Source organism: Salmo salar, chromosome ssa03 (genome assembly GCF_905237065.1).
Source record: "Salmo salar chromosome ssa03, Ssal_v3.1, whole genome shotgun sequence".
In the NCBI taxonomy this organism is placed as follows: Eukaryota; Metazoa; Chordata; class Actinopteri; order Salmoniformes; family Salmonidae; genus Salmo; species Salmo salar.
This window is the reverse complement of record NC_059444.1, coordinates 83,188,824-83,205,165: the sequence shown is the minus strand read 5'-3', so window position 1 is coordinate 83,205,165 and position 16,342 is coordinate 83,188,824. Positions and strand designations below refer to the sequence as shown.

Here is a 16,342-nt window from a genome sequence, read left to right as displayed (position 1 = left end):
GTTTTTGCGACTGCACTTGAAGAAGCTTTCAAAGTTATTCATTTTCTGTCTGAAAGAAATGATAGACTGTCATTTCTCTTTGCTTATTTGAGCTGTTCTTGCCATAATATGGGCTATCTTCTGTATACCACTCCTACCATGTCATAACAACTGATTGGCTCAAACACTAACTTTTAACTTCCCTGGGCTAGGTGGGACGCAAGTGTCCCACCTAGTCAACAGCCAGTGGAATCGCGCGAAATACAAATACCTCAAATGCTATAACTTCAATACCTCAAATGCTATAACTTCAATTTCTCAAACATATGACTATTTTACACCATTTTAAAGACAAGACTCTCGGTAATCTAACCACATTGTCCGATTTCGAAAAGGCTTTACAGCGAAAGCAAAACATTAGATTTGTCAGGAGAGTACCCTGCCAAAAATAATCACACAGCCATTTTCAAAGCAAGCATATATGTCACAAAAACCAAAACCACAGCACTAACCTTTGATGATCTTCATCAGATGACACTACTAGGACATTATGTTATACAATACATGCATGTTTTGTTCAATCAAGTTCATATTTATATCAAAAAACAGCTTTTTACATTAGCATGTGATGTTATAAAAAAAATATATAATTTCAAAATATTCCATTACCGTACTTCGAAGCATGTCAAACGCTGTAAAATAGCGATACTATTCCAACCGGGCGACTTGTATTCATTCAAAGGCTGAAAGATTTTTTTTTAGAATTCTCATCAACGCGCATCTCCAGTGTCACTGTTCCCAGCCTGACCACTCACAAATTCCCCTGCTGTTCTTCGCCCAGAGACAGCAGACACCCCATTCCACTTTCTGGCGCCTTCTGAGAGCCAATGGAAGCCTTAGAAAATGTCCCGTTACAGCAGAGATGCTGTATTTTCGATAGAGATGCAACAGAAGGACAACAAATTGTCAGACAGGGCACTTCCTGTATGGAATCTTCTCAGGTTTTGGCCTGCCATATGAGTTCTGTTATACTCACAGACACCATTCAAACAGTTTTAGAAACTTTAGTGTTTTCTATCCAAATCTACTAATTATATGCATATTCTCGTTTCTGGGCAAGAGTAGTAACCAGTTTAAATCGGGTACGTTTTTTATCCAGCCGTGCAAATACTGCCCCCTAGCTCCAACAGGTTAACAAGGCAAATCTGTTAATTGAAATGCATTCCAGGTGACTACCACATGAAGCTGGCTGAGAGAATGCCAAGAGTGTGCAAAGCTGTCATCAAGGCAAAGGGTGGCTACTTTGAATAATCTCAAATATAACATTTTTGGGTTACTACATGATTCCATATGTGTTATTTCATAGTTTTGATGTCATCACTATTATTCTACAATGTAGGAAATGGTACAAATAAATAACTTTTGACTGGTACTGTATATTCTATTTCATTATATTCATCCAGTCTTGACACAGATGGGAGTGGGAAATGATGTCCATGCTTTACGGTGTCCCATAGTCTTCCCGTGCTCTGGGAGCAATGCTTTCTAAATGGCTTGTTCATGGCATTGTCCGTTTCATGCGTGCTTTGCCTCAGTACATCTGTCTGTCCAGATAGGAAGATTGTTGTTGGTTTGGTGACACAATCATCGGTACAGCTCTGGTATCCCTGCTCATATCACTGTTGAGTTATGAGATTCAAAGTCATGTCTCTGTTTGGAACAGGGATTCCCTGCTCATATAGACTGATCTCTTGATACTCACTGTGTGTGTGAGTGAGAATCAGTGTGAGTGTGCATTGTTCTTGTACTGATTGAGTGCTATAATCCCTGTTGGTCAGTCCATGTACACATGCATCTGTTGGTCTCTCTCTCTGATGCATCCTTGTCTCCCACCCACCATACGCACATCCATCTGTAAGCTTACCCTGGGATTGTTGGAGGAACAGGACACCCAGCTGGGGTGTTGAATACATCCCTCCAGGACAGCAGAAGTGACCTTTCATAGCATGTTAGGAGCACAGGCTGACCTCCGAAACAGTCTTTTCCAATAACGGGATTTTGCCTATAGCTACTGGAGTCAGATGTCTCCATAGCGGATCAATGCTAACGTTATCTACTGGATTCCCTTGCTTGGCTAGCTGGTTGGAGCTACTGGAGTCAGCCTGCTGTCTGCTCTGAGGTCTCATAGTGTATTGGGTGTATAGGTGTTCCCCGGCCTGTCTCGCTTGTAGGTAAGGCTGAGGCTAAAGCATGGGCAGTTAGGCCCATATAAATATATACTGCTCAAAAAAATAAAGGGAACACTTAAACAACACAATGTAACTCCAAGTCAATCACACTTCTGTGAAATCAAACTGCCCACTTAGGAAGCAACACTGATTGACAATACATTTCACATGCTGTTGTGCAAATGTTATAGACAACAGGTGGAAATTATAGGCAATTAGCAAGACACCCCCAATAAAGGAGTGGTTCTGCAGGTGGTAACCACAGACCACTTCTCAGTTCCTATGCTTCCTGGCTGACGTTTTGGTCACTTTTGAATGCTGGCGGTGCTTTCACTCTAGTGGTAGCATGAGACGGAGTCTACAACCCACACAAGTGGCTCAGGTAGTGCAGCTCATCCAGGATGGCACATCAATGCGAGCTGTGGCAAGAAGGTTTGCTGTGTCTGTCAGCGTAGTGTCCAGAGCATGGAGGCGCTACCAGGAGACAGGCCAGTACATCAGGAGACGTGGAGGAGGCCGTAGGAGGGCAACAACCCAGCAGCAGGACCGCTACCTCCGCCTTTGTGCAAGGAGGAGCACTGCCAGAGCCCTGCAAAATAACCTCCAGCAGGCCACAAATGTGCATGGGTCTGCTCAAACGGTCAGAAACAGACTCCATGAGGGTGGTATGAGGGCCCGACGACCACAGGTGGGGGTTGTGCTTACAGCCCAACACCGTGCAGGACGTTTGGCATTTGCCAGAGAACACCAAGATTGGCAAATTCGCCACTGGCGCCCTGTGCTCTTCACAGATGAAAGCAGGTTCACACTGAGCACGTGACAGACGTGACAGAGTCTGGAGACGCCGTGGAGAACGTTCTGCTGCCTGCAACATCCTCCAGCATGACCGGTTTGGCGGTGGGTCAGTCATGGTGTGGGGTGGCATTTCTTTGGGGGGCCGCACAGCCCTCCATGTGCTCGCCAGAGGTAGCCTGACTGCCATTAGAGATGAGATCCTCAGACCCCTTGTGAGACCATATGCTGGTGCGGTTGGCCCTGGGTTCCTCCTAATGCAAGACAATGCTAGACCTCATGTGGCTGGAGTGTGTCAGCAGTTCCTGCAAGAGGAAGGCATTGATGCTATGGACTGGCCCGCCCGTTCCCCAGACCTGAATCCAATTGAGCACATCTGGGACATCATGTCTCGCTCCATCCACCAACGCCACGATGCACCACAGACTGTCCAGGAGTTGGCGGATGCTTTCGTCCAGGTCTGGGAGGAGATCCCTCAGGAGACCATCCGCCACCTCATCAGGAGCATGCCCAGGCGTTGTAGGGAGGTCATACAGGCACGTGGAGGCCACACACACTACTGAGCCTCATTTTGACTTGTTTTAAGGACATTACATCAAAGTTGGATCAGCCTGTAGTGTGGTTTTCCACTTTAATTTTGAGTGTGACTCCAAATCCAGACCTCCATGGGTTGATAAATTGGATTTCCATTGATTATTTTTATGTGATTTTGTTGTCAGCACATTCAACTATGTAAAGAAAAAAGTATTTAATAAGATTATTTCTTTCATTCAGATCTAGGATGTGTTGTTTAAGTGTTCCCTTTATTTTTTTGAGCAGTGTATTTAATTTGAATTCTATGGTTAGGCCTGTAACTTGATTATAGCTTGGTATTTCATTAATATCCCATAGACTTAGGCCTACTATTTACCTGCTTTGAGTTGTTTTGGAATGTGGGTGAAGGGAGATTGTTTCCTTTGCAAAGGAAACATACTGATGACAAGTCTAAGCATAGTAGTGTGTAGAGAAAGAGGAGCTTTATATGTTGATTGGTGAAAAGTGCGTAGTAGTTGTGTGGTAGTGCTAGTTTCAGGGATGTCAACTGGTCTTATCTGCTACTGTTGTGGCTTGACAGGAAACCAAGGGGAAACCAGCTTGCTAGTTCATACACACTCGACACATGCAGGGCGTCACCACATAAAACAAACCCCCGGGCTCGCTGACACGCACTTGAGTGTCTAGCATTGCTTTCTTACACAATACTGACAGGAAGTAATATCATGTCTCCAGTTTTCTGCAAATGTCCCATAGTTGGGCCCCAGCAACAGTAGCAGGGTCAACCCTGGGTGTATCTTCACCATCTAACCTACTGCCAGGAGAAAGAGGGATTTGAAGCTGTGGAGGATAGTGTGTACATGCCATGGTACATTGGTTAGGCTGTGGTTGCTAGATAAAAGATCTGTCTCTGGCAGTATTGACATTGCACAGCTGCCACAAGACTAACGTGTGCTGCTGAAGTGTGGCAGACACCAGAGTGTCAGCCCAGCATTCTTAGTATCTGTATGAATCAGCAGCAGGTTTGGGGTCAATTCCATTCATTCAGACAGTAGACCAAACAAAAATCTTCATTCCAAATTGTTCTAATTGAAAAGTAATTTCAGTGTACTTCCTGAATTGAAATAGAATTCATCCCCACCTTGATGAGCAGGCGTGCTTTACATACAGCACCCTCGCTAGCTAGAGGACACCTACTGTTGCCATTCACAGAGATGTGGTGGTCTGTGAGAATCAGTAGGACCGTTCAGTAGGACCATTCAGTAGGCACAACAACATGAGACAACTTGTAGTAAAAAGAGGGGGAAGGGAAGTGCTGCTAAGGTACACAATAGTAGATTTTGGAAGACAGAAGGTGCTCTTTGCTTAAAGGGGTACATTGGTCATCAAAAGATAAGGAGGACCAAGGCACTTCATATAATTCATTAAATGCCTTTATTTGTATGGCAAGTTCAATGGAAACAAAGTTTAATAACTCCGACGCGTCTCCTCTGCATGGACTTCGTCACGGAGTACAAAGAAATAATAATACAATGTCCTCTTTTGAACAGCTTTTCCAATCACCTCTGATTTGAAGAGGGAGTGGTTACAGAATTCATTGCACTACACCTAGTAAGCTATACTATACACATTAAAAACTGAAATACTGTACATATGTTATCAAAAAATTCAACTCCAAGCAAGAAGCATCAGAACGCCTATAAAGGTAGTTCTAACCTTAAATATGACTGGGCAAAGTGCCAAGAACAGGAGACCTGTCTATTCCATAGTACACTGGAACACAGCAAACACAGACAACAGTCTAAACATAGCTGAGGGCAATGGAGCAAAATGTCCACTAGATGACAGAAAATGGACCTCTCACAACCCTACAGGAAAGGTGAGATATCTATATTTAAACTAGGGTACTTGGTGGCCTGTAGTTTGTAAATCCAAAAACCTTCCCTTTGATTTAGCTGTTTTAAGATGGTCCCCTTTTCTAATTGAGGCCGGAACATGATCAATACCCATAAATTGTAGGGAGGAAGGGTCCCCATGGTGTAAGGACTTATAGTGCCTTGCCATGGGGTAGTCTTCATTGCCTACCCGTATGGCGTACTTGTGTTCTGCTAAGCGGTTCTGAAGGCGTCTCTTTGTCCGTCCAAGGTAGAACACCTTGCACTGTGGACATTCCAATCTGTAGATGACATGAGTGGTTTTGCAGTTAATGAAATGCTTGACTTGATACTCCATTTTAGAAGCTGTGTCAACAAAACACCTTTTCTGTGCAATAGTTCTGCAATGGTGGCACTGGTGGCACTTTAAAAGAGCCCTTGGGGTTGTGGTCTAGCCATGAGACAACTATTTGAAACGGAGAGACAACCACAACCTGATGACAAGAAGACCACTTGATCTACCTTCGTTTTCAGTTTGAAACTATACTCTCAGGTCTCAGTCGTTGTTTCCGTTAGCTACAGTACTGCTACCAATGCCGTTCTAAGAAATTCAAGCGGTACACCCCTGGTTTGGCATAGGGCATGTGAACACACTCATTCTCTATTTTGTTTCCTTTCTCATTCATTCTTCGTGAGTCCTCTCTCGCTGTCCCTCTAACATTCTCTTCCTCCGTCTAGTTTACCTTCATTCATTCTTTCTCCTTATTTTCTTCTTTCTCGTCCAATTGTGTGTGCTGGCCCTCCCTGGCCCCTTGGCTCATAAGCTGTAAATCATGTTAAGGGGATGTGTGTGTGGAAGGAGAGAAAGGAGGAGGAGCGAGGGATGGAGAGAGGGAAAGCGGCTATTGCAGAGGCTGTCTCCACATCAGTCTGGGGTGTGTTTTGAATGTATTACATTTCCGTGCATGTTCGCTCTCGTTGGGAGTTGATTCCCCTGCGCCGTTGTGTGTTTAAGGTTTGGGTGGTACACTGTATACTGGAGTATTTTGAAATGCCAACTGTATAATTTTCAGTACCGGTATGATAAAAAGTGTGTGTTGGGGCGTCCTAAAGCTCGGGGGGGGGGGGCGTTGTGACTCCACTGCTTATGGAAGATGTGCTAAATAAATTATCCAGTTCAGGTAGTAGTGTGTGTGTCAGAGCTAGAGAGAGCTAGTCTAGAGTTGGCCTGCATGTTAAAAGGAAGAACGATGTTAGAGCTTGAAGTGTGTTAGCCAGTCAGTAAGCATGTGTGTGCCTGTGCTAGACCAGGCACGTGAGACCGTTTGTTTGTGGGAGACTAAAGTGGACGTGAGGCAGAGCGGAAGTCGGGAGCGTCAGAGCTCCGCTGTATGTAGGGGGAGGAGCAGACTAGAGCTCAGCTGTTGAGCGTGGCTACACTGCTGCTGGTCTCTGGCTCTTTCATCTGTCTGCTGGAGCGCTGACAACGGCGGGAGAGCCTCCTCCTCTCCACTAAGCACAGCGGAGCACAGTAGAGGAGCAAGCTGCTAGAGCAGAGCAGTCAGGGCTGTGTACACATGCACACCAGGAGAGGGATGGACTAGAAGTGGGGATTAGGTCATTATGCTCGATTGCTAGTCATCCAACATACTAAAGTGGCAATCAGCAGTTAAAACGATAACAAATTATCTCCTCGCCCCTGTTTCGGTAAAAAGCAGAGGGATGGGGCTGGGGAAATGTAATCACTCTCCAATTAATAGACAGAGCTATGGATGCAAGGACTGTCTTTGATATCAAAAGTATAGTTTTAACCATGTTTTGTGGCTAAACAGTGTTTGTTTACATTTAATTTGTTTACAAACATTGGGGTAAAACAAGCTTATATTTTGCGTTCTGATGGGGTACGACATTGTAAGCTAGTGAGGTATTTCTTGGCTACATATCATTAAGTCCAAAAATGGATGTAGCAACTGCTGATTTGACACTTGAAGACCTGAGCTATACACTGACAAAACATTAAGAACGCCTGCTCTTTCCATGACACACTGACCAGGAGAATCCAGGTGAAAGCTATGATCATTTATTGATGTCACTTGTTAAATCCACTTCAATCAGTGTAGATGAAGGGGAGTAGATGGGTTAGAGAAGGATTTTTAAGCCTTGAGACAATTGAGACATGGATTGTGTATGTGTACCATTCAGAGGGTGAATGGGGAAGACAAATGATGTACAGTCCTTGCGTAAAGTATTTAGACCCCTTCCCCTTTTCCACATTGTTACGTTACAGCCTTATTCTAAAATGGATTAAACAAATGTTTTTCTTCATCAATCTACACACAATACCCCATAATGACAATGCGGAATTTTTTTGTTGTTGACATTTTAGAAAATGTATTTTAAAAAACGCCTTTTTATTTACATAAGTATTCAGACCTTTTGCTTATAGACTTGAAATTGAGCTCAGGTGCATCCTGTTTCCATTGATCGTCCTTGAGATGTTTCTACAACTTGATTGGAGGCCGCCTGTGGTAAATTCAATTGATTGGACATGATTTGGAAAGGCAAACACCTGTCTATATAAGGTCCCACAGTTGACTGTGCATGTCAGAGCAAAAACCAAGCCATGAGGTCAAAGGAATTGTCCGTAGAGCTCTGAGACAGGATTGAGTCGAGGCACAGATCTGGGGAAGGGTACCAAAAAAATTCAGTGGCCTCCATCATTCTGAAGTGGAAGAAGTTTGGAACCACCAAGACTCTTCCTAGAGCTGGCCGCCCGGCCAAACTGAGCAATCGGGTGAGAAGGGCCTTGGTCAGGGAGGTGACCAAGAACCCGATGATCACTCTGACGGAGCTCCAGAGTTTCTCTGTGGAGATGGGAGAACCTTCCAGAAGGTCAACCATCTCTGCAGCACTCCACCAATCAGGCCTTTATGGTAGAGTGGCCAGACGGAAGCCACTCCTCAGTAAAAGGCACATGACAGCCTGCTTGGCAAAAGGCACCTAAAGGACTCTCAGACCATTAGGAACAAGATTGTCTGGTCTGATGAAACCAAGTTTGAACTCTTTGACCTGAATGCCAAGCGTCATGTCTGGAGGAAACCGGGCACCATCACTACGGTGAAGCATGTTGGTGGCAGCATCATGCTGTGGGAGTGTTTTTCAGCGGCAGGGACTGGGAGACTAGTCAGGATTGATGAAAAGATGAATGGAACAAAGTACAGAGATCCTTGATGAAAACCTGCTCCAGAGAGCTCAGGACCTCAAACTGGGTCGAAGGTTCACCTTCCAACAGGACAACGACCTTATGCACACAGCCAAGACAAAGCAGGAGTTGCTTCGGGACAGTCTCTTAATGTCCTTGAGTGGTCCGGACTTGAACCCGATCGATCATCTGTGAAAATAGCTGTGTAGCGACGCTCCCCATCCAACCTGACAGAGCTTGAGAGGATCTGCGGAGAAGAATGGGAGAAACTCCCCAAATACAGGTGTGCCAAGTTTGTAGTGTTTTACCCAAGAAGACGCAAGGCTTAGATTGCTGCCAAAGGTGCTTCAACAAAGTACGGAGTAAAGGGTCTGAATACTTTGTAAATGTGATATTTCAATCTAAACCTGTTTTTGCTTTGTCATTTTGGGGTATTGTGTGCAGATTGATGTCGGGGGGGGGAAAACAAGTCAATCCATTTTAGTAGAAGGCTGTAACATAACAAAATTGGAATACTTTCCAAATGCACTGTAAAGGCCTTTGAATGGGGTGTGGCAGTAGGTGCCAGGCGCACCGGTTTGTCAAGAACTGCAACGCTGCTGGGTTTTTCACGCTCAACAGTTTCCCGTGTGTATCAACAATGCTCTACCACACAAAGGACATCCAGCCAACTTGACACAACTGTAGGAAGCATTGGACTCAACATGGGCCAGCGTCCCTGTGGAACGCTTTCGACACCCTGTAGAGTCCTTGCCCTAACAAATTCAGGCTATATGGAGGGCAAATGGGAGTGTAACTCAATATTAGGAAGGTGTTTCTAATGTTTGGTATACTCACTGTAGATGTCATAATTGCATGTTTTAAACCTTATTGGTCATATTGGAAAATCAAAATGAGTGTTTTTTTATTTATTCTAAAGAGATTGCTGCTGCGCACTTAACTATTCTGTCCATGCCAGGTCCCGTGTGGCTCAGTTGGTAGAGCATGGTGTTTGCAACGCCAGGGTTGTGGGTTCGATTCCCACGGGGGACCAGTACGGAAAAAAATGTATGAAATGTATGCATTCACTATTGTAAGTCGCTCTGGATAAGAGCGTCTGCTAAATGACTAAAATGTAAATGTAATGCCTGTAACCACCTGTTGGCTCTGAAATAGTGTCTTCTATGTGTTCAAGTCACATTGAGAAGCTAGTCAAGGAAGTTTAATGATGGATAGATAAATGGATGGGATTTGGCAGACACTCATAGGTAAATGTTTCTTTCATACCTCTGTTTCCTTATTTGCCAGTTTTTGGGTTTCGCAGTTATAACGACGGGGACAAAGACCTGTTGAAATAAGTCACATTGCATCTGACCGCTCTCTTATTTTCATCCATTTCAATGAGCTCCTCCACAAGATCTGACATGTACAATCATCTACAAGTTACTTGATAGACATATATATATTCATATCTATATATTCATATCTATACCTAGCCTGTGTTGGGTTTAGGTGCTCCCTTGTTTACTATTACATGTTGTGGTTGAGAGATGGTGTGATTTGGGGAGGTCTTGTAACAGGGGCCACTTCCTCTTATCTCAACCACGGAGAGACAGATGTCAACCGTCAGACCCGCCATTGCACGTCATTCTCTCCTTCTAGACAATTCCCACAGAATCAGTGCTCAAACACTAGGCTCTTTGGTATTATGTGCAGTAGGGAAACCTGTGGCTGTGCTTTGCAGTGTTGGGGTCCAATTTCATTTTAACCCAATAGGTTAGTTTCACGGAGTTACAGTCCCAAATCATACATTGTCCTGGTCCTTCTTTACCCGTTTTGAAACTCAGGAACAGAGACCTGGTTCACCTCAGGGATTGTCCTAATCCCCTGTCTCTCTGTAGATGGGTATGGCTGGCAGTCCTTTTGGGCAGCAGTACAGCCAGGGCGGGGTCCAGCAGCAGATGGGGGTGAACGCCCAGCAGCAGCTCCGGAACAAGGCAGCCCTTGCCAACAGCCTGCCGCCCTTCCCCAGTGACCTGAAAGGGGCCAGCAGCATGCCAAACCTGGTAAGTTCCTCCGACTTTGTAGAAAAGGATAAATGCAAACCTGCGGTTAGTTTACATGATGACCTAAACAGAGGGTTCTGGGAAAGGTCTGTTTCCATTTGGATCTCGAGCCTCTTCGTCTAGCCCCCTTAAATAGTTGGAATCCGATATCTGTCTGGGGGCCACAAAAATCAGCTCTCAGATCTGATGTGGTCCCCATGCCTTTGGGTTTCAGACTTGTAACCTTGCCCCTATCCTCTTGGTGTTCTCAGATATGAAAGTACTGACTATACAAAAGATATGTTGGAATCTTCACTCAGTTTATCAGAGGGTTAAGTGAAGCCATCATCATATTAATGTGCACACCTACCTAGTCCTTTCAGATGTTTGAACACTGAAGAGATTAGATTAGGTCCTAGTTAGAGGACTGGTCTCTAAAACACCTATCAGTGACCCCTAGATCCTACGTACTATGAGAGGATTGGATGAAGCAATACGGTGAAAATTACCCCCTGCCTATCAGAGGACAAAGTAGATGTATTACCACATCGCTAACGCCTATCAAATCCTTTCAGATTTAGTCTCACGTAGTGACAACTCAACTGAAGTCTGAGTCCATTAGTCTCTGCATTGACTTTGAATAACGGAGCAGTTCCCAATGCCGCGGTATTGGAACAATTATTCCGACATATTTCTCTTCCATCTCCAAAAGCCAGGCCTGGAATGCAGAATGAGAGATCGTTGCAAGGGGGAAACATTTGTTAAAATGCACTCCACTCAGAATATTGTTGTGCAGAGCGAGAGAATGAGGGAAAAGAGGAAGAGAAAAAAAGAGGAGTCTCTTTCAAGGCACTGAGTAAATACTGCATGCAAATCTCTCTCCCAGGAACAGGAAAAGGCCCTAATGAACTCATTACAGAGGAAATAGTTTAGTGTTTCTATTTTGGTTAAAGGTTAATGGAGTCTTATGTGAAATAGTTGGATGTTTACCAGGCCTTTTGGGGGGGGGCTTTTTTTCTTTTTGATTCATTCATTGGCTGCCTCCCATTATTCTGTCTGGGAATCGTTCTTTCTCTGTTCACCACTCTTCCCCCGCCGCTCTTTGTCTTTCTCACACAAATGTTTTCCCTCTCTTTCTCCCTAATCAAACCTCACCCCATTGATCTCGGCATAAATGCGTTTAGTTAGTGTAGATCAGCTTTTCTTTTTCAAATTGTGAAAGTAATGTACTTGTATAAGTAGGCTTAATTACAGGGATGGGGCGATTCCATTTCAATATAAACAGTTCAGGGATCCAATTCAAGCGACCCAGTTCCAATTCAAGTAATTGGGTTCAAGCTAAGTTTCAAATAAATCCAGTCTACCTCACTTATTTGTTGCGTTTCCCTCCCAAGGCCCAGATGCAGCAGGTATCCTCCATAGTCCCTGGCGGTGGGGTGTCTGCAGCGACGGCAAGCCACACGGCCGACCCAGAGAAGCGCAAGCTCATCCAGCAACAGCTGGTCCTGCTGCTCCACGCCCACAAGTGCCAGCGGCGGGAGCAGGCCAATGGGGAGGTGCGGGCCTGCGCCCTGCCACACTGCCGCACCATGAAGAACGTCCTCAACCACATGACACACTGCCAGGCCGGCAAGTCCTGCCAGGGTGAGTGTCTGGGGAAGGGGGGTTGTGGTGTTGGTTGCTGGAAAAGTGTTGGGGGACTGAGCCTGTGTGAATATGATTGAACACACACTCGTTAATGTCCAACGGGATATCATTTTTACTCCATTTAATGTAAGAGACATGTAGATCTTCTCCTCCTGCCGTTTAGAAGGCTATAGTTTGTTGATTGACGTTGAAGTCAACAGTTGGTTACCTTTCTCTGTGCTGCTGTGCCCAAAGCCACTCGCTCCTCCTTCTCCATGGCTCCATCTGAATTAGTCTTTACGCTATTCCTTGCATCCTATCTGCTCAACTACTTCTCTACTGTGTTGGAGAAGGTTGAAGGTCCCTGCCCTCTGTCCTTCTCTGTGTGTTTTGAGAAGGAAGTGAAGAGAGGATTTGCAGAATTGAGGAAAGATTCATTTGGAAAGAACCATTGTCTTCCATTCCCTCCCTCGTGTTTGCCCCTGTGACTGACTGAAAGCCTGCTCCAGCCTATATTAATAGTGAGGACACCAGCAGCTATAAATCCCGGGGCTTGTTTTAAAAGCCTGTCTGGGTGCTTAGGCCTAATGTAAATACTCGAGTGGCGTTAGTCTCCACACTGGGTCTGTCTGTCTGGGTGGCTACGGCACTTTCCTCCCGCCCCGTGCTGCTCTGGACATTAAAGGGTGTCTCTAGGTTGATGGCCTCTGACCTTTAACCCCATGGTGCCAGTCATATTGGTAATGTGTTTTAATGGCTATGGGGTCAAATGAGGATATATGATGTTCTAGGTCTCATCTGGTTTTAATTGGGTTGTGCTGTTTACGTGTTTTTAAAATGGCTTATATTAGTGATTATTTGTTTAAATGGCCTTCTTGTTGTTTGGGGTTTGCCGGTTCCAATTTTGTATTTGTTTGACATTTTGTGGTGTAGTATATCACGTACCTACTAGCCCTGGGACTTAATAGAGATAGGCGTCCCGCTAGCAATTCAAATAAATAATCGTAATATTAAACATTTATGAACGCACACGTATCTTATATCATTTAAAAGTTTAATTCTTGTTAATCTAACTGCATTGTCCGATTTACAATAGGCTTTACAGCGAAAGCGTACCATGCGATTGTTTGAGGACGGTGCCCCACAACATATTTTTCAACCAGCACAGGCTTCATGAAATCACAAATGGCGATTTAAATAAATCACTTACTTTTGAAAATCTTCCTCTGTTTGCAATCCCAAGGGTCCCAGCTACAACATGAATGGTCGTTTTGTTAGATAAAATCCTTCTTTATATGCCAAAAGGTCTGTTTAGTTGGCACCATCGATTTCAACATGCAGACAAAGGAATCCAGAAAGCTACTGCTAAACTTTGTTCAAACAAGTCAAACTACATTTCCATTTAATCCTCAGGTACCCTAAAATGTAAATAAACTATAATATTTCATACAGAAAGAAGTATGTTCAATAGAAAAGTAAAATTGGCAGGCGCGTGTCCCCTTTGTCGCGCGCGAACAAACTGATTTTCCACTGAGGCTCTTTGTACCAAAACTCAAAATTCTTACTCATTTTGTAAGAAACAAGCCTGAAACCTTGAACAGACTGTTGACATCTAGTGGAAGCAATAGGAATTGCAATCTGGGAGCTAGAATTGCATAGGACCCATAGCTTTCCATTATAAGAGCCTCGGACCTAAACCAACCAGAATCTTTTTTTTATTTTTATTTTATTTTTGACTACCATATCAGTTGTTATAGTCTCATACATTATTTTAAAATTTCTACAAACTTGAAAGGGTTTTCTATCCAATGCTACCAATTATATGCATGGCCTGAGTAACAGGCAGTTTACTTTGGGCACGTCAGTCAGCCGGAAATTCAGGAAAATAGACCCTAGCCCTAAGAAGATTTATTAATGATAACTCAAATACTTGAGGCTTTTCTTTAAGTAATATAAACTCTGGGATGAGACTTATTTGATGTTAGCAGGAGTAGAATGACCTCTTTTATACTCTTGAAGGGATGTATCTTAACTTCCACTTAAGGTAATGCATTGATATCCGTAGGATTTTCACCACCGTGTGTCTCTAAAGCCCCTAATCATGCTGTTATTGGAGTCTTCCTCCTGAGCAATCACACCATTTACTTCCATTCCCTGGGTCTAAATCAAATCTATTACAGCAATTATCTGACTGTGCGAACACAATGGTACCGTTCTGTTAGTCCACAGGGCCCATTAGGCAACAGGCACATTAGGCTGGGAATAGTTACAAATTTTTGAGTTGTTGTTTTTTCTTTGACTCTGATTTACTGGGCAAAAGCATGTTTTTTGTGCTCAAGTGTTTATTTGCCCAGCTTATATGGTGTCTTGGACAGGAAGTGGTCATCTTGTCATAGCTACTACATAGCTACTACTATGTTTTTCAATGACTCGTTGCCTTCTCTCTCCCTCTTCTGTCATCCCTCATCTTTCTTGCTCTTTTTCTGTCTCATTCAATCTCTCCTCTTTCCTTTCTCTCATTCTCATCCTTCTCTCCCTCCTCCCCCCCTCTCCTCTTCCTCTCCCTCTCTTATCCCTCTATCCCCTCAGTGGCTCATTGTGCGTCGTCCAGACAGATAATTTCTCACTGGAAGAACTGCACGCGGCATGACTGCCCCGTCTGCCTGCCGCTGAAGAACGCCAGCGACAAAAGGAACCAGCAGCGTGAGTACCTGTTGTTTTTCCCTAGGACCCTTTAGTCCATCACACACACGTGTGTGTGTGTGTGTGTGTGAGACGTTGGGTATTGTGTAATATCCTCCCATACAGGTGTTTTGGCATTAGCATAGCCATTCAAGTAGATACAGTGCATTCGGAAGGTATTCAGAACCCTTTTTCCACATTTTGTTACGTTACAGCCATATCCTAAAATTGATTCAATTGTTTTGTTTTGTTTCCTCATCAATCTACACTCAATACCCCATCATTTTTGCAAATATATTTTAAAAACCAAATGGAAATATAGCATTTACGTAAGTATTCAGATCCTTTATTTAGTACTTCGTTGAAATACCTTTGGCAGAGATTACAGCCTCGTCTTCTTGGGTATGACGCTACAAGCTTGGCACACCTGTATTTGGGATGTTTCTCCCATTCTTCTCTGCAGATCCTGTCAAGTGCTGTCTAGTTGTATGGTGAGTGTCCTTGCACAGCTATTTTCTGGTCTCCAGAGATATTTGATCGGATTCAAGTCTGGGCTCTGGCTGGGCCACTCAAGGACATTCAGAGAATTGCCATATGAAGCCACTGCTTTGTCTTGGCTGTGTGCATACGGTCGTTGTCCTGTTGGAAGGGGTACCTTCACCCAGTTTGAGGTCCTGAGCACTCTGGAGCAGGTTTTCATCAAGGATCTCTCTGTACTTTGCTCTGTTCATCTTTCCCTCCATCCTAACAAGTCTCCCAGTCCCTTCTGCTGAAAAACACTCCGACAGCGTGATGCTGCCACCACCATGCTTCACCGCACGGATGGTGCAAGGTTTTCTCCAGACATGACGCTTGGCATTCAGGCCAAAGAGTTCAATCTTGATTTCATCAGACCAGAGAATCTTGTTTCTCATGGTCTGAGAGTCCTTTAGGTGCCTTTTTGCACACTCCAAGTGGGCTGTCATGTGCCTTTTACTGAGGAGTGGCTTCCATCTGGCCACTCTACCATAAAGGCCTGATTGGTTTGAGTGCTGCAGAGATGGTTGTCCTTCTGGAAGGTTCTCCCATCTCCACAGAGGAACTCTGGAGCTCTGTCAGAGAGACCATCGGGTTCTTGGTTACCTCCCTGAACAAGGCCCTTCTTCACCGATTGCTCAGTTTGGTTGGGCGGCCAGCTCTAGGAAGAGTCTTCGTGGTTCCAAACCTCTTCCATTTAAGCATGATGGAGGCCCCTGTGTTCTTGGGGACCTTCAATGCTGCAGAATGTTTTTGGTAACCTTCCCCAGATCTGTGTCTCAACACAATCTTGTGTCGGAGCTATACGGACAATTCTTTCGACCTCATGGCTTGGTTTTTGCTCTGACATGCACTGTCAACTGTGGGACTTTATATAGACAGGTG

General features: G+C 44.4%; 1 protein-coding gene across 1 annotated transcript in view; it reads left to right on the top strand.

The window, feature by feature from the left end:
- LOC106601889 (CREB-binding protein) overlaps positions 1 to 16,342 on the top strand; it is a 91,676-nt gene that overhangs the window by 33,361 nt on the left and 41,973 nt on the right. The window contains 3 exon segments of the mRNA XM_045715637.1: positions 10,490 to 10,654; positions 12,028 to 12,277; positions 14,849 to 14,962. Coding sequence (XP_045571593.1) covers positions 10,490 to 10,654; positions 12,028 to 12,277; positions 14,849 to 14,962 — 529 coding nt within the window.